Genomic DNA, 17,457 nt, shown 5'->3' with positions numbered 1-17,457 from the left:
AAAAGTTGATATAAATAGGGGATAAGAAACTAAGATTCAATGGCACGTTGTATTGTGTCATCGTGTCTAGAGTTAGATGTTGTGTGGAATATATACAAATTGTAGGTGGATATAGGGTTTATGGACACTCTGTGTCTGTCGGTTAGACCGACATGAAAATTGGTATGTTGTGAGCTTTCTCACTTGTTCTTGTTTTGTTGTTATTTGTTGTAATAGTTCAGTAACTCGTACACAACTCTAGCAAACCAGTGGTTCAAAGTCTCAGCTTTTGCACAAATTAGAGTTTCTTACAATCATACCGAGGAGACAAAAATTGTTTCGTGTTGCTGGACTAAACCCTGAGCTTGTATTATGAATGTATCCTTCTGTGGAAAACTATCTATTACAGCTGTAAGCATTTGATCTATTTCTGCTGTAGCAAATTTTCCCATTGCATTCCTGGCGGCAATCTTCCTTTGACTATTGTCAGCAATTTCATTGCATGTGCTGGTTCCATACCCACAGCTTCTAGATATGTTCGGTCACATGCTTCCAATTGACGTCCGTCAACTGCTGCGTCGAGAACCTTGTCTGTATATTGGCCTAGTCGCAGGTTTCTCAATAACTGGATTACTTGGATGTTGGTTAGTGACCGTAGCTGTTGACTGAAAGCTTTAGGGGCCATTTCATTAACTGGTTTTTTATGTAAATCCAGAGTTCGTATTTGGTTTGTCACTAGATCAACTTTATCCACAGTTTGGCTGATCTGATGCAAAAGCATTTCATTCTCTTTTTTCATGGAGGCAACTTTTCTTTCCAATTCTGGTATTTCTTTTTGCTGTAGCTGTGATGTAGGGTTCTGGAGCAGAGGTTGTGATGATAGCACGCATCGTTTGAATTGATCTGTATGCAGATGGTTTGGTTTAGCATACGGAGAGTCTATTTCAATTGTGAGTTGGTTCAGTGGCATGTAGCGTGGTGTCACAGCTGCTGAGTCTTTAGACTGCTCCAGGTTCCCCTTGGACACTTGATGGTTTTTTGAGACCACTAGGACAGTTGCATAATCATTACTGTCTCCGTCAGTATAACAGTCCTCTTTTTGTGCATTGATCACAGTTTCATAATCATTACCGTCAGTGTCAGTATAACAGTCCTCTTTTTGTGCATTGATCACAGTTTCATAATCATTACCGTCAGTGTCAGTATAACAGTTCTCTTTTTCTGCATTGATCAGAGTTTGAATCTGGTTAGTTTCCCGGCGCAATTTAGAATGTCTTGCTAAGATATTTTCCTCTGCTGTAGAGCTAACGAGTTCTACAGTGGTGAGAAGAGACTCTGTCCCACTCTTTGTCCCAGCAATTTCAACCGTCTTATACTTCCGCAGATCTCTAGTATCAGAGACTGTACAGGACGTAGCAGTGGGCATCAGTATCGCCAGGCCGCCTGTCTGTTGCTTCTTAGACGAAGAATTCGAAGATGCCTCAGGCTTGTTAAACACGTGGTGGAAGGGTTCTGGTCCAACTTGTTGCAGACATCCACTCTCCATCCACCCATACAGATGCTGTGACAAGTCGTGACCAGTTGATCTATATGCCGAGCGTCGCACATGAAGTTGGATTTCCTGGAGACTTTCAGGCAGAAGAAAGAGACGGCCACTGTGCAAGTCGCTACACACTGCCGTCCGCTGAGTCCTGACCTGCAATGAGTTGATCTTAACTGGTACCGGACCGACCTCAGCTGTATTGTTCCTGTGGACGCGCATACGTCGCGGTAAGGACTGCAATTGTATCAAGTCAACGGCTGTGTAACGCTTGAGAGGGTTAGCCTTGGTCGTAAATTTGCCCACTGCGCTGAACGCAATGCAGACGCGCTCCTTCATAACACTGTCTTCCACTGCAATGACTCTATTCGCAACTAAACAGGATCCTAGATTATCATCATCGATCATCTCAATGTCTTCTAGCTCGTCGTTTTCTTCGATTGTATTCTCGTCCTCGCCTCCGCTCCAGCTCTGTGTTACTCTAACTATTGAAGGCATCGTTTGAGCTGCCAGTAGGTGCTCCGCTGTTTCAAATTCTGCGTCATCCAACTCGGGTATGGATGGCAGGGGCTCGAAGAGTTCATCACAGTACAGTGGGATTGTCAGCTGCTGGTTTCCGCTTTCTACGCTTGCAGTGAGGACCGTCTCGTCTTTGAAATAGTGAAGGCAAATGGTGCTCGCTGTCTCTAAAGATCGCCACTCTTTGGATTTGTGGTGATAGCCTTTGACAACATCCAAGTAGACGGGGAGTGAGAGCTCTTTTGTAGACAGTTTACTAATGGACACCGTTTCTTCATCCATCATCATTTGTTTTTCATAGCACGTGAGCTATAGTACAGTGCACGTGGCTATTGAACGACAGGGAATGATCTCACGCGACCATTGCGCAAGATCAAAGAAATCCAAGAATTATCCAACCGAATAAACTAGAAATAGGACAATTTAGAAATGAGTGTCCACTCGTTTGCCACTAGGGAATGCAGGTCAACGTAAATTGTTAGACAAGAAAGCTGCCATACAGTCTTTGGAAGTTGAAGTGTGACACAATTGCACATGCAGGTGAACGTCTAGCCTTCTCCTCAGGCCTACGCGGTGAAACAATTAAATGTGATTGACATCAACTTTTTTTGTATGATCTACCTTTCGTGGGCTTGTACAAGTGTGATAGACAGTTGTGCGTTTGATCAACACAAACATGGAATTTGTGTGGGCGTTCCCACTATGCTGTTTTGTATAAATTTGCTACAATGGCTTGCGGTACAAAGCACTATTTCAAAAGGTTCAGCCCTAGCCACTATAGTTCTTACACTATCTTAATAATTTGATGTAGTTTCACTGGAGCAAATTCTCCCACTGCCATCCTGGTGGCAATCTTCCCTTCAATATTGTCAGTAACTTCACAGCGTGGGACGGTTTCATGCCCACATCTTCGAGATACGTTCGATCACATGCTTCCAATTCGTATCCCTCGACGGCTGCTTCAAGAAACTTGTCGACGTACTGGCCTAGCCTCAACTTTTCCAATAACTGGATTACTTGAATGTTGCTTAGTGACTTCAGCAGTTCGCTGAAAACTTCTGGGTTTGTTTCATTGACCGTTTGTTGATGACAAGAATCCAAAGTATGTATTTGCACTCTTATAAGATCAATTCTGCCCCCGGTTTCACTGATCTGATTCACAAGCTTTTCATTCTCTTCTTTCATGGAGGTCACTTTTCTTTTCCATTCTGATATTTCTTCTTCGAGGAGCTGTACGTGTGACGTGGTTTCCAGTTTTGAGGGTTTCGATGGTGGTACAGGTTTTTCCGGTTTGTCTGGTTTTTCATACAGCGCATCTGCTTCCGCATACACAACATCTGTCTCACGGTTGATTGGGTTTAACAGTGTGTAGTGTGGCTTCTTAGCTGTTGGGACTTTAGGCTTTTCGATACACTCATAGTGGTCCATCATCTTGCTGGGCACTTCATAGTCATCGGAGACTTCTAGGTCAGATGAGTAATCATCATCAAAATCATCACCGGAAGTTTCGTATTTGACCTTTAGCACATTCTTCATATGTTCAATCACGTTTGCTTCATGATACAACATATGATTTCTTGTTATGACATTTTCTCCTGGTGCTGAGTTAATGCGCACCATATTGGTGACAACAGAATCTGCATCAGTCTCTGTCCCAGCTCTTGTAAACGTCCTGTAGTCTGGCAGATCAGTAGCATTGGAGACCATACAGGATGTGGGACTCGACAGCAGTACTGTCAAGATGCCTGGCTTTTGCTTAGTACGCTTCCTGGGTGAAGGAGCTTGAGACTTGAACACGTGATCAAACGCTTCCGGTCCAACTAGGGGCACACATCTACAGTCCATTGAAAGATAGAGGGGTTGCGCCCAGTCTTTGGAAGTAGATACACGCGGAATCCGTTGTAATTGCACGTCCTGCAGACTGTCCGACAGAACAAAGAGGCGACCACTGTGCAGGTCGTTACACACTGCTGTACGCCGCGTGCCAATACCCATACACTCGATTTTCACCGGGAGTGCAGGGACCCCGGAGCGGCCCCTCCTGTTGACATGGACGCGCATACGACTCGGTAGAGACTTCAGCCGTACTAAATCGACGGAAGTGTAACGCCTGAGAGGGTTAGCTTTGGTTGTGAACACGCCAGCCGTGTTCAACCCAACGCAGACCCGTTCTCTCACATGGCTTCCCTCGTCCACTTCCATGACTCTCTTTGCTACCATGCAGCGTCCCAGAACGTCGTCGTCGATCAGTTGCATGTCTTCTATCTCGTCGTTCACCTGTATTGTGCTCTCTTCGTCGCCTCCGTCCCAGCTCTGTGTTACTCGCACGGCTGATGGCATCGGTTGCGCGGCAAGCAGTTGGTCGGCTGTTTCATACTGCATGTCGTCCAACTCGGGCGTCGCCGGGAGAGGCTCGAAAAGCTCGTCGGAGTGGAGTGGTATTGTCAACTGCTGGTTTCCGCCTTCCAGTCTTCCTGTGACGACCGGTTCGTCTCGGAAAAAGTGGAGGCGAATGGTGGTGTCCGTGTCTAGACATTGCCACGGATTGCATTCTCGGTGGCCTTTGATCACACGCAGGTCGATGGGCAGTGTGAGAGCTTGTGTAAAGAGCTCATTGATGGTGGACGTCCGTCCTTCCATCATATCACGGAAGAGAGGAGTGGCTAACTAATATAACAAAGGAGGGACAGATCACGCGACCAACTAGTTGCAGCACGGAAAAAATAAAAGAATTGTGTGGACAAAAATGTTAAAGCCTTTATGATAAGAGATCCAGACCAACAGAAATTTTTTGAGGAGCCGACTGAAGTCATCTAGCTAGTTTGTACTGTAGCAGAGTATTAGGTTTGAGGGTGAGGGCCTAATTTATGTTTGTTTGGCTACTTTGTATTCTACACCAGTCCTTTGTTACTAATTTAGGCATATTAAAATTTACCGTATTTTTATAAATTATTTAGAAATAATATTAAAACCAATTGTTGCATCTTGGGGCCACAATGCCGCCCCTTCAAGATTATTCGACCGGCAACTGTCTGTCATTGTACATGTTTGCAGCAGGGTTTGCGGCTCGAATTCATCTCTTATCAATGTCGGCTAACGTGTTCACGTTTGCTGTGGTTAGCAGCTTGTCGTTTGGAAGTGTTTGACAGCATACCGGCAAGCAGTCACATGATATTGGTGTCTGACATTGTCATGCGGTACAAGCAGAACGAATGCGGTGCATATGATTTGCGCTGGTGTCTTCGGAGTGTTGTTGCTCAGGCTGTAAGAATTGAGAGCAGCGAAGGTGAGAGAACGAAAGCAATGGGACTGCAGTCGTTCGGAAATGTCAAGATAAGGTGAGTGTACACGTACAGATGTGATGTGATGTCTCAATTTGTTATACGTAGCTGCCCGTCTGTATCACCGTCTGCCAGTCCATTTGTCTGTCTGTCTTTTTTTTTACCATCTGTCTGTCTGTATGACCGTCTGTCAGCCCATTTGTCTGTCCGTCTGTCCGTACGTAGATACATCGCTCTTGTCATTCGTTGACAGTATACGCAACCAATCGACTGTCCGCAGACTTGATTGTTTCACCGTTTCTTTTCATTAGCTGAAAACGCACCTTATAACATTGCAATCCGGGACATTGGCCAACAGCGCATGTACTGTACTGTACGTCCGTCTACTCATCACTTTTAATTATATAGAATTAAGTTAAGATACCACTGTCAGTTGCCCATTGGCACACTCTGTACATTCAACTTACAATATTCCTAGGTAGTCTGTAAAATCCGTACACCAAGACTACCAAACATTTAGACATATTATTAGGAGCATGTTCAATGTATCAGCTCTGCGAATGACCTTCCGGGGGGACCCTTCCCTTTCAAAACGGCCAATAGTTTCTGTGCGTGCGCCGGTCGCACTCCCAGATCCTTCAAGTACTCGGCATCGCACCCGGACAAGAGATATCCTTCTACGTTTTCATTACTGAACATCTTCGCGTAGACATGCAGCCCGATGTTGTTGAGAAGGGACGTCACGTGACCCGAATTCATCGACTCCAAGAGTCTGACGTCGACAGGAACATGCGAACTTGGTTGGTAAAGATCAGCGCAGCGAACAATCGCTGCCTCTAAGCCTGCAATGTCGTCCTTCTTGTTTTGTATCATCTCCGCCAGGAGGTCGTTCTCTTTTCTCATTTGCTGCACCTTCTCTTTCATCTCACTGTCTTGACGTTCGATCTTGACTCGTACAGACTTCCGCAAATCCGGTTGTTCGTAGACGACATCTGTAACTAGATCTTGTGTCGACTCTACGGCGTAGTACAAATCGTCCTCAGAAATGACGTCGTCGTGTGGGAACCACTGATCTTCCCGAGCGTCGACTTTACTGGCGACGTCGTGATAAAAGTGTACGCTCTCCTGCTCTCCCAGACTCTCTTTCCAAGCGAAGAAGCGCATATCGGAGATCTCTTGCCGCAGACTGTGCTGCTGCTGAAGAAGATCCAACTCGAGTCGGTGCGCCGTCTTCTTCACTCGATCTCTCAATCCGTACATTCGGGCCGTCATCTCGCGTCGTATACCCCACTCCTTGACGGTCTGATACGCATCGGTGTTGGCGACCGATTGCGTTTGGACGAGCCCGCATTGTGCGGGCGGAAAAAGAAAGGCCGCTTCGTCGTACAGACAGACAGGATCATTGAGGCTGAGCTTTGAAACGTTCGGATACGGACCGAAGATCGGTTGCAAAGACAGCGGACCGATTCTCGGCACGCTGTAAAGATTGATAAGCGAATGAAGTGACGACGCTAGGTCGTCGCAGTGCGTCGACGCGCCCTTCGTACGGAGCCGCAATCGAACGCTCGAGAGAGACGACGGAAGGAGGCAAGCCCTCCCGTTGTCATCGACGCAGACCGCCGCCTTGTGCTCGACGAGCCGCAGCAGCCGGGCCTTAACCGGCGGCCGGGGCACCTCCCGTGGATGCCTCTTGACGGAATGCACTCGCACGCGCGTCGTCAGCTCGTCTCCGACGTCGCACTTGGCCGCCAATTCGGCCAGACCGAGGAACGACTTGACGCTGCGCGCGGTCGTGAACATAGCCGTTGTGTCGAGGGTTAAACACACCTCGCCCGACTCGCCGTCCTTGCTGCTCACCAACCGGCCGCACATGCACGGCTCTCCCTTGTAGCGTCCCGTGTACAAGTCCTGGAACTCTTCACCCTTGTGTACCGTGTTGTGGTCGTTCCCTCCGTCGTAGCTCTCCTGCACACGGATCCATTTCGGTCTGGGAACCATTTCCAGCACGTCTCTGACGGTCGCAAACACGCGGTCGTCGAGTTCTGGGATTTCCGGCAGGAGTTCGATCTTACACGCGTCGTCAAGAAGGAGAGTGAAGCGCTTGTCGTCTCGTTCTGCCTCTCCAACGAACATCGTCTCGCTGTGAACGAAATGGACGCGCAAGAGAGTACCGGGATGTAGCAGGCGCGATCGATTGCCGTCGTCGCGGTCGTCGACGTAGCCCGTCACGACTTCGACGTTGAACGGCAGCGGGTTGTGTTGAAGGAGCTGCGAGATGGTCGCGCAATCGCGCGACTCGACGGAAGACATGAATGAGGCGATAGATCCCCGCCAGACGTGCAACGGAACTACTCGATTTAGATTCCTGTTGAGAGTCAGCTGACAATCATGCCACCAGAACGCGTAAGCAAAGTATATGATAAGATGCGTACGGTATAACCAAACAAAAGCTATTGACGAGATATAGTGAAACCAACTATATTGAGTCTGTCAGTGTTCTAACTGCTTTTCAAAGGAACGGTCACTGTGTCGCGCTTGCGTCGGATGGCTGTCAGATCGCCCTTCCGCCACAGTACGATCTCCTACAGAATCGGTTTGTGAAAATGATGATGATAAATTTGACAAAGAGGAGAACGTAAGAATTGTCAAATCAGTCACAATGAGAACACATTCGTGCAACAGCGCAGACGACAGATAAACAGAAAGACAGATACAAGGATTTGACAGACGGACAGACAGACAGACATCAATTGTGTAGCTCATTATTTCCTTTTCGAGTCAATGTTTTAGGTTTATTGCCATTAAACTGGAAGTGATCATATGAAAATATGTACTCCACAGACAAACGGAAAGACAGACACAGACGGAGGGACAGACACACATACAGACAGACACACAAACAGAAGAACGGACAGACAGAGACAGACGGCAGGACAAACAGAAGGACGGAAGGACAACACAAGGACAAAAGAACGGACAGACACACAGACGGATACACAAACAAACAAACAGTCACACCATGTACACAAACAGACAGGAAGACAAACAGATGGCAGACAACAGACACACAATAGATGGACAAACCAACAGACAAACAAGCAGCACAATTCTGTCTGTCTACATTCTGAAAGACATCTTGCCTGTTGCTTAAAGTATCGTCTTTCCTCTTCGTCAACCAGCACAAGGTTAAGATAGTAGCGTGCACTGAATTTCTTGTTGACATCTCGCATAGTCGGAGTCAACTCATAGCCCGACAAGAACAGACGAATAGGAATCGATTCGCCTGTAAATAGAAAAGCAAACAAATAATACATCAACTTTATCTCTGTATGATGTCCTAACGTAGCTGCCTCTCTCTCTACTTGTTGGTTTACTCATCAAACCATCTGTCTGTCTGTCCGTCTGTCTGTCCATCCAACTTTACTGTCATCTTTACTATCCATTTTTCATCCTGGGTAAGGCTGTTTCACTGACTTATGATGATAGGGACAACAAATTGGACGTCATGTGCACATCGCTTATCAACCCATTCAAGTCGACAAATACTATGCCTTTAGTACTCATGTCTATTGGCACCTACCATGGACCTGACGATGTCCCCAATGTAAACCTTTAAAAGCATGTTGTACATGTTGCATGGTTGTAATGCCATTAATTTGACATCCTCTCAATTGGGTACCTGACAAGCACCTGGCACAGAAACGTTAACACTCTGATGTCACATCATTACACTTTGTGACTATGGTGCATTTACCACCTGGTGGTCTAGACTAGTCATACATACAGCATGCAAAACTGGACACATTTGGCTACTACTGCACAACAAATTTGCTCACGTAAGTGTACTCCCAAACTCTGCAATTGATTTAGAAGAGTTGGAATTTACATGTATTAATAGTGTGTGTAGCATCACACGTAAATTGTCCCGTATGTACCTTACACACACACACACACACACACACACACGGACAAACACACACACACACACACGGACACACACACACACACACAGCTGCGGTCCATAATGCCTTAGAGGTACCGTTGAGTTTCGATTTCACCAGACAAGTAATGTTCTACACGAGCAAGCACATTCAATACATGCCGTAGAGCTAAAATAATTGAAATTACCAGAACCCATGAAATTGTAGATTGAAAGTGAACAATTCTCAAATGTCTGTTGACAGCCACGTTGTGCAACTACTTGCTTGTCCTACTCTCATCTCACTCTATACTACAAGTAAGACTTCCTGCACTCATCCGGTACACAATGCTTGTAGCAGGCTAAACTTGTACTTGTACTTGAAGAATGAAAGAGTCCTCGTTTCATGCCGTCTACCAAGATATCGCCGCAAACACAGCAGACGTCTCTTTCTTCGTGAGATCTCATGGCTCTCTGGTCTGGAAATTTGAGACTACAACTTTGGAACCATCAAGACCACTACCGTCTTTTGGTCCGTGATCCCACACTATGCATGCTAAGGCTTTCCAATTCTGTCCCAACCGTCAATAAGTGCTGTTTCCCCACTCCAAACGTCCCTTCCCTCTCCCAACTGGCATTTTGACGGTACCGACGGTACTGGTGAGAACACTGAGAGGGACCCACTGTACTGAGAAGTAAACAATCTGTGAGCTATTTCCGACTACAAATGTTCGTAAACTTACTTATGTGTCTAAAACATGTGCGTGGAAGTGATGAGGCTCAATCAGCATCCAAGTAGGTCTGCCTACGTACCTATTTCGTTCTCTATGTGTTTCTGATTTCTTGACTTGTAAAAGCCAATTCGTTGACAGCTAGTGCATGCAGGACACTACCCTGAGCCTAGGAAGCCGTTTCTGCCAAACCCAAACAATGAAAGCGATCAGCCAGACAGTGTATGTCCATCCACTTGGATATTTGAGATACAAAATGTGCACGGATATTTGGGCTACAAGTTAGTAAGCAATTTAAGTTATTGCAATATACAAAAAGTTTACAAATTTATTTATTTACCAGTAGCTTTCGGATCGCATTTGCTACTTACTGCAAAACACAGACCAACATACCTCTAACTGGCGCTCCGTCCATAATTTCATACTTGGCTATTGTCTCATTCTCATTGTACATGTTGGGACCTAACCAAACATGCAACTTGAAATGTGAGATTAACAGAGCGACTCATTGCCTCACCTGTTCCTGTTGATTCTCTCTTGATAATGGCTAATTCCATGTGTTTGATTTTGATTCGAACTAACAGGAAGTAGATCTTGCCGACGATCACGTCTCTCAGGTGGTACCTTCAATGAAGAGGACACAATTGTGAATTTTGAGTTTGTGATGTATTGGGTGAGTGATGATACTTTGATTTGTTGTACTCAAATTCTATATGCAGACAGTCCTCGATACCGACCTCCATCTTAATACTAAATTGTAGAAATGTCGGTTAGGTATTTTGTCTGTTTGTGTGTATTCATTTGTCTGTCACACACACACACACACACACACACACACACACACACACACGGACAAACACACACACACACACGGACACACACACAGATAAACACACACACACACACACACGGACACACACACACACGGACACACACACACACGGACAAACACACACACACACACACACACACACACACACACACAATCGGTTGTGTATCGATCGATCGAGATACCTGCTGTTGATGTCAGGATACGATGCTAGTGTATGTACTGCCAAGTCCATCTCTTTGACGATGTCTGACAGCCTTTTTGAAATCGTCACACGTAGCAAGTACCTGGAAACACGAATTACTGACGCCAATAGAAATCATGACAAACAGCCATGAGAACAAATTGAGACATAAAAGCATTCATTCAGACAGACAGAACAACAAACACTGAAATGATAAACACACAAAAACAAACAGACAGACATACAAAGAGACACACAAAGAAACAAACAAAAAACAGACGTAGATAAAGAAACAAACACAAACAAATCAAGGAGCAGCAAGTAAGCACAACAATCAATTAATGACAAATACGTATGTAATGAGTACTTCCATCAGGGTTTCCTCCAGACATCTCTATCAGCCGACTCAGTATTCTATTCACACAACTGTACTACTATCTCACGTAATGCAATAATATTACGTACTAGATCCATGCCCCATCATTCGTGTGGGCAAGATACTGTAGGGTTCTGATGGAAGACACAGTCTTTGGACACGTCACGTGCAATCTTTGTTGCGAGGTTCCGGATGTGCTGAATGAAATCAAATCTTGCTTTTCGTGCTTTTTTCGATAGAAATCGACACACTCCCCGTGTAGTGCTTGCTGCAGAAAACGTGTAGGTTGGATTTGGTGCAAATGCAATCAGAATTCGGAAAGATACGAAAGCGCTAGAACAGTAGCTAGAAATATTCGATTGCTCAAAGCTTTGCAAAGGACAACGATACGTACAGTTTACACAGGACTGGTGTGGGCGCGTGTTCGAATAAACTAAAATATGTAGCATTTGCTTTATCAAAAATTTTTAAGGGGTCAACCCCTCAAGGGGGAACCGGTGCATATTAATGTTTTCAAGCATAAGTTCCCCTTCGTGTGCCAAGTGTGCATGCCAATTTTGGTTGCAAACGGACAAAGATGTGGCCGCGTATTGCAAACACACACACACACACACACACACACACACACACACACACACACACACACACACACACACACACACACACACACACACACACACACACACCTAAAAAATCCTAAATGTCAAGAGCTGCCTCTCAGAGATCACGCCCCCAGCTGTTAAGCTGGGCCCTGTGCGCTCCTCAGGGAACTCTGGGACTGCGCTAGCAAACTCCTGGAGCCGGGCCAGGCACTCACAGGAGCACCGACTTGTGAAGCCAACTGTGGTGTGAGCACCTGAAGTCTCACCAGGACCCCAGTGGCTGATGTCACGTCACAGCCGATGGCCGCTTAGGACCCAAGTCAATGACCAGGTACTCATTTATACTCCTGAGTCAACAGAAGCAAATGTGTGTTAGTTTCTTGCTTAATTAATTAAGGAAATTATGCCATAGCTCGCCATCACTGTGACTTGAACTTGTGACCTTTTAAGGTCCCGGATGTAAACACTCCATAAGATGGCTCTCTAACCAACTGAGCTATCGCAGCACACCAGCACACCAACACACCAACACACACACACACACACACACACACACACACACACACACACACACACACACACACACACACACAGTGTGCTCCCCAGAAATCTTAGAAGGCAAAGCGGAATACTTCATACAGTGGGCGTTACCCAATGCCACGCCCAATGGCAGTTCAACACCAACTTGCACATGAACATCAGCTGTGAAAGCATGGTTAGTTAAAGGCTGCATGCATGGGTGTAAAAGTGTTAGTGTTCTGCACAATTAGATGCCACCCGCTTTCTTAGTTAATTAATTTAATAAGCTTACTTGAGATCCTCAAGTCTTGGCATCTGGATGATCTACTTTACCTAAAAGCTTAATTGCTTAGAATAAGGCAGAGCGCCCGCTCTGACAAAGATCCTGGGGAGAACACTGACACACACACACACACACACACACACACACACACACACAGACAATTTGAGCTTATACATAGTAGATAATAACGTAATGGTGTAATGCAATATGTGTCATTCCCTGTGGGTTACCACCATTGTGATCAGGAAGGTACATTACTGGACTTGTGGAAAGCTGACTTCTCGTGATTTTCTACACCTCCTTGGCTCCCAGCTTCAAACATGCCATACTGTCAATAGATGGTGACTTTTGTTTTACTACTTTTAGTACCCCGTATGTGGCCGTAACTTTGACAGTAAACGTACGAGCAGAACATTACCATTTACCATTGCCATGGACTTCCTTTCCTTCTTCAACCAATCACGATTTGGTGCCTATTGATCAAATACCGAACTTTGCTTCGTAGCTACGCTTGCTTGCAATGGCTGTTGTGGTTCCCTTTTGCTTTCCTCAGATTCACTGTCTGTGTACTCTGCTATGGGGTAATGTAGCTTCGAATGGAATACATCAAAATCTATTCTTCTCAACTCAAGGAACAAAGCGGGAGTCGTCAATTCGTGCTATTGCATATGCGCATGCGTCAATAGCCCCAGTTACCGAATGCAATACAGAAACAAGTAGAGACAAGACTGTACTGCTAGGGAAGTGGGTCGGCAGGGATTTTGACAGCCGACTAACATTCTCCACAGCTGACTTTGAGATGGTTGAACGGCTCTGCGGGAAACCCTGCTTCCATTCATTACAGAGTGGAATATAAGGAAATTTTTTTGTCTGCACAAACAGGTTTGCCAAAGCCACGCCCATTCAAACCACACCTATTATAACAAATTTGAGCCCGCAAACAACACTATTTCTATTATTTGACATCTATACAAAGCATGACAATAACCAGAACAACTTTGAGACAACATAGCTGCAAAGCAATCTTTTATTGGGTTACAGTAAAGTGAAAAAATATGGAACCTCAAAAGACAAACTTGAAAGTGCACTACACGTATAATTATGTGAGACAATAGCAGAACATTAACAGGGAAACTTAGCACAACAGTGTGCAAAATTGTAACTTCTGGAAAACTGTTTTGGTGTCACACCAACCTAGTCGCTCCTTCATTCTATTACCAAGACATACTAAATTGGTATTCACCTTTCTGCAGTTACGTAGTGTGCTGACAGAACAGTTTGCCAAACAGCTCCTTGAAAGAAACCGTTTAGGATCTTTCCAGAAGGACTGGAATTTTCAAAGAAACAGCAGTCACTGCTATGGCTTTAACAAGTTTGACAATGACAAGAAAGAAAACATTCACAAATCAGGATGTTTGATTACTGTCTTGGGGATGATGTTTCTACCAATTCTTGTCCTCATATTTGGTGCTGTGCTACATGCATTCAAGGTGAAAATTTGTATTTTACAGCAACTAGTGTCTCAGTAACCCGTCTCACCACTTCACACAAAAGCTTACTGTCTATGACCCCATAAGTGTGAACTTTGAAAATCTGTAATATCTCCGCTGTTTTTGGGCCTTGGTGATGATCTCTGAGGTTAGAAACCACCAGGTCTGGCATCTGTTTACTACATTTTAAGCCCTTCCTCCCAAAGGAAACCAAAAGATAACACTCTTTGCATATCAAGGACATATTAGCCAAGTAGAAATGGTTATTATCCAATTATTCTGTGAGATCAACAGATCATCAACTGGAACCACTTAAGATAGTTGGTGTAACATCCTCTAATAAGCACACTTGGTGTGACCTCTACCTCATTACTCACTTCCCAGTTCAGGCTTACCGGGGATAGAAAGATAGTAGATGCACCCCAAGAAACATACTCTCTGATAGTGCACATAGTCTGACTTATGAGTGTCCCGATCATGCCATTTGGGTGTGACCGTTCCAGTAGCCAATGTCTGGACAACACAATATATGGCCGAACATGGACTTGTTTTGACCCAACAATGTCCAGTGTTGGGCATTATATTCCCCTCTGCATTATGTATGATATCACATCACAAAAAGTGTCAATAGCTATTGTTACAAATGCTGACCATGTAGAACACCCAATGGTCCAAATACGACCCACAACATGCAACTGCAGTGTATAGATACGTACAACAAGTCAAATTGTCAACCCATTCTCATGCTATCTGTCCACTGGTTACTTCGCTGGGGGATGCAAAATGGTAAGCAACTTACGAGAGTAAACCTACAGCAATGGGGTTTTTGCCCTTTCCACACACATTGTGACATACTTCAACACACTAAGTGTCTGTCGTTTATCTGAAACTATACCATGGTCACATGACGTGCAACCAGTCACGAGTGCATACTTAGATGGTGCGTACGACATATTGAATGGAAGGGGGCAAAAGTTGTTTCCAGTTAACATTGCATTCTCACTTATATTTACACATGTCACGTGACCATGATATAAATTATTGCCGATTAGCGTGCTAAGTGGTTTTTATCAGCACTCGCAGCATATAAAGGTTAATTAAGACTTTTTCAAAATAAAATAAGCGCCTGGGCTCTTAATAAAAATGACAAAAAAATTTGATATCAATACATTAATCACCAACACGCGACGTCAAAATCTGAATTACCAGCCTCTCTCATACAAACATATCTTTACATTTCTCACCTTAGTCTCACGTTCGCTCCATTGTAGCTCTCGTGCGGCTTCTCGACGTGCTGAAACTGAAAGTCGAAATCTCTTTCTCGCTCGAGGGTGCCCGGACCGCAAAGCTCCTGAACGAGCGACGTAAACTCGTGATGATTGCCGCGATCGTAGAACAACTCTACACACACACACAAACACGGGCAACCAATCAGACGCGACGTAACTAAACATTGTAGCGCGCGCGACGCCCTGTCAGAGACCGATCTGTCCCAGGAACTCGATTTTGATGCCCTGATGCTCCAGTCGCTTGTTCTTCGACTTTGGACGGACGTGAACGGTGCCTGACACGGTCTCACCGTCGTAGTAAAGGAAGACTTTGTCTTTCTTTCCTTCCTCGTTTCGTAGTTCCACTTTTTTTCGTTTTTCTGCGTCGCCGAGGGTCACCTCCACCTCGGCGGAGGACCCTAAGCCGAGGAAACTCTGTGGAGAGCAAGACGGTTTACGAAGAGCGACGTGACGGGTGGAATCCGGCTTACCATCGTTTGGGAAGAAGCAGCGAGGCAGGACTGCTGCAGTGATCACGTGAGGTTATCTTTGATAGCCCGGATGATTGTACGTAGCTATAGTTTTATTTCCGATTTAGTTTCGTTTTTTGCTATTCTCGCGCGGAAATTAACAAGTTTATTATTTTATTACAGTAAGTAGCTTTATTTCTGGTAGTCAAGCCTACTAGAAATTATATTTTTGTCACGTGGTCAACCGACGTGGTACCACGTGACCTATTGTGTGCTCAACCGTCTGTGGGATTCTTCCTATATGCCTAGAGGTTTGAAGGCATAAGGTTAGTCTGTATGGAACAGGTAGTTACACAAACCAGGTTGAACAAATAATTGTTTTCTATTTAAATATATTAATTAATTCTTTAATTAATATCAACTGGCAGTCACTGTAGGTACATGTTCATGCACACAGCTCAAACAATCTACAAACAGCAGCTGCAGCAAATAGACCAACTCTGATTGTGCCGACAGGCAAATTATTTATTTGGCCCATAACCTGTTCACATAAAATACAAGCATAATCAATGTGATGCCACATCCTGCCCTATATTTCTAACAAATTACGGTACAGGTATCATATAATACAATAATAATAGCACAAACTATCCCAAAGACATTCGCAGTCACGCCGCATCAGCCACTAAGAAAACTAATAAATTCCACGAACCATCTACGTCTACCATTCAGTGTACAAATCATCCAGACAAAGGAGTCAAAACGGCGCGTACCTTTTCGCCCCTGCTAAGCATCCCGATAATCGGAAAGAAGCCTCCTTTAGGAACGGTCGCTATCTCCTTTCCCACACGCTTTCCGTTCCGCGTAAAGAACACCTCGATTTTCCTTCCTTCTCCGGCGTCTTCCTCGGACTCTCCGTCATCCAAATCATCGTCGTCGTCGTCGTCTTTGAGAAACTGTACGCCACATCCCATCCGGTCGCCTTGGTGACACGAAGGACCAAACTCTCGCCCACGACCTTCGCCATGAAACAACTTGCCGTCGTCCGCATGATAAGCTACTGAGCCAGGGTTCCAGCCTGGATGTCGATATGTTGGGTAATCTTGGCGAGCGATGCCTATTGCAACGTATCCCTTGTCTCCTGAGTCCACAATCTCGAGCTCAAAGTAGTGATTGCAATGAGTGAGAGGAACACAGCTTTGTGCTATGCCGCCGTCGGAATCCGATTGGCCAAGACCGATGTATGAGAGGAGACCGTCTTTCTTGGTGACCTTAGAGAGACGACTCCATTTGGCATTTGGATCTTGATCATCACCTTGTGCATAAACAATGGTGAGTGTATAATAGATAATGTTTACTGCCAATACGTGAAGTAGAATACAAAAAGATGAAGTGTGTGTGTGTGTGTGTGTGTGTGTGTGTGTGTGTGTGTGTGTGTGTGTCTAGTGTGTGTGTGTGTGTTTGTGT

At 45.1% G+C, this 17,457-nt stretch overlaps 5 protein-coding genes across 5 annotated transcripts in view; all 5 read right to left on the bottom strand.

The window, feature by feature from the left end:
- Window positions 1–78: 78 nt before the first annotated feature.
- LOC134180849 (uncharacterized) lies at window positions 79–2,320 on the bottom strand. Its single transcript, XM_062648033.1, has one exon. The coding sequence runs from the start codon at window positions 2,318–2,320 to the stop codon at window positions 404–406; it is 1,917 nt and encodes a 638-aa protein (XP_062504017.1). The 3' UTR covers window positions 79–403.
- A 316-nt stretch (window positions 2,321–2,636) lies between these two features.
- On the bottom strand, window positions 2,637–4,681 carry LOC134181083 (uncharacterized). The gene has a single exon (XM_062648289.1). The coding sequence runs from the start codon at window positions 4,679–4,681 to the stop codon at window positions 2,852–2,854; it is 1,830 nt and encodes a 609-aa protein (XP_062504273.1). The 3' UTR covers window positions 2,637–2,851.
- A 1,027-nt stretch (window positions 4,682–5,708) lies between these two features.
- On the bottom strand, window positions 5,709–7,669 carry LOC134181085 (uncharacterized). Its single transcript, XM_062648292.1, has one exon. It carries the CDS (start codon window positions 7,627–7,629, stop codon window positions 5,860–5,862), a length of 1,770 nt encoding a protein of 589 aa, XP_062504276.1. The 5' UTR covers window positions 7,630–7,669; the 3' UTR covers window positions 5,709–5,859.
- Window positions 7,670–7,736: 67 nt separating this feature from the next.
- Window positions 7,737–16,079, bottom strand: LOC134181086 (vacuolar protein sorting-associated protein 26B-like). Its single transcript, XM_062648293.1, has 9 exons — window positions 16,012–16,079; window positions 15,736–15,955; window positions 15,497–15,653; window positions 10,984–11,085; window positions 10,657–10,719; window positions 10,487–10,593; window positions 10,363–10,431; window positions 8,460–8,602; window positions 7,737–7,901 (listed from the first exon to the last, which is right to left on the bottom strand). Exons 1-9 carry the CDS (start codon window positions 16,012–16,014, stop codon window positions 7,818–7,820), a joined length of 948 nt encoding a protein of 315 aa, XP_062504277.1. The 5' UTR covers window positions 16,015–16,079; the 3' UTR covers window positions 7,737–7,817.
- Window positions 16,080–16,545: 466 nt separating this feature from the next.
- Window positions 16,546–17,457, bottom strand: part of LOC134181557 (SPRY domain-containing protein 3-like) — a 2,099-nt gene continuing 1,187 nt past the window's right edge. Inside the window, exon 2 of the mRNA XM_062648828.1 lies at window positions 16,546–17,305. Coding sequence (XP_062504812.1) covers window positions 16,731–17,305 — 575 coding nt within the window. The 3' untranslated portion in view covers window positions 16,546–16,730. The remainder of the gene's footprint in view (window positions 17,306–17,457) is intronic.

This window comes from Corticium candelabrum, chromosome 6, assembly GCF_963422355.1.
Source record: "Corticium candelabrum chromosome 6, ooCorCand1.1, whole genome shotgun sequence".
Classification (NCBI taxonomy): domain Eukaryota; kingdom Metazoa; phylum Porifera; class Homoscleromorpha; order Homosclerophorida; family Plakinidae; genus Corticium; species Corticium candelabrum.
This window is presented reverse-complemented; position numbering and strand designations above follow the sequence as displayed.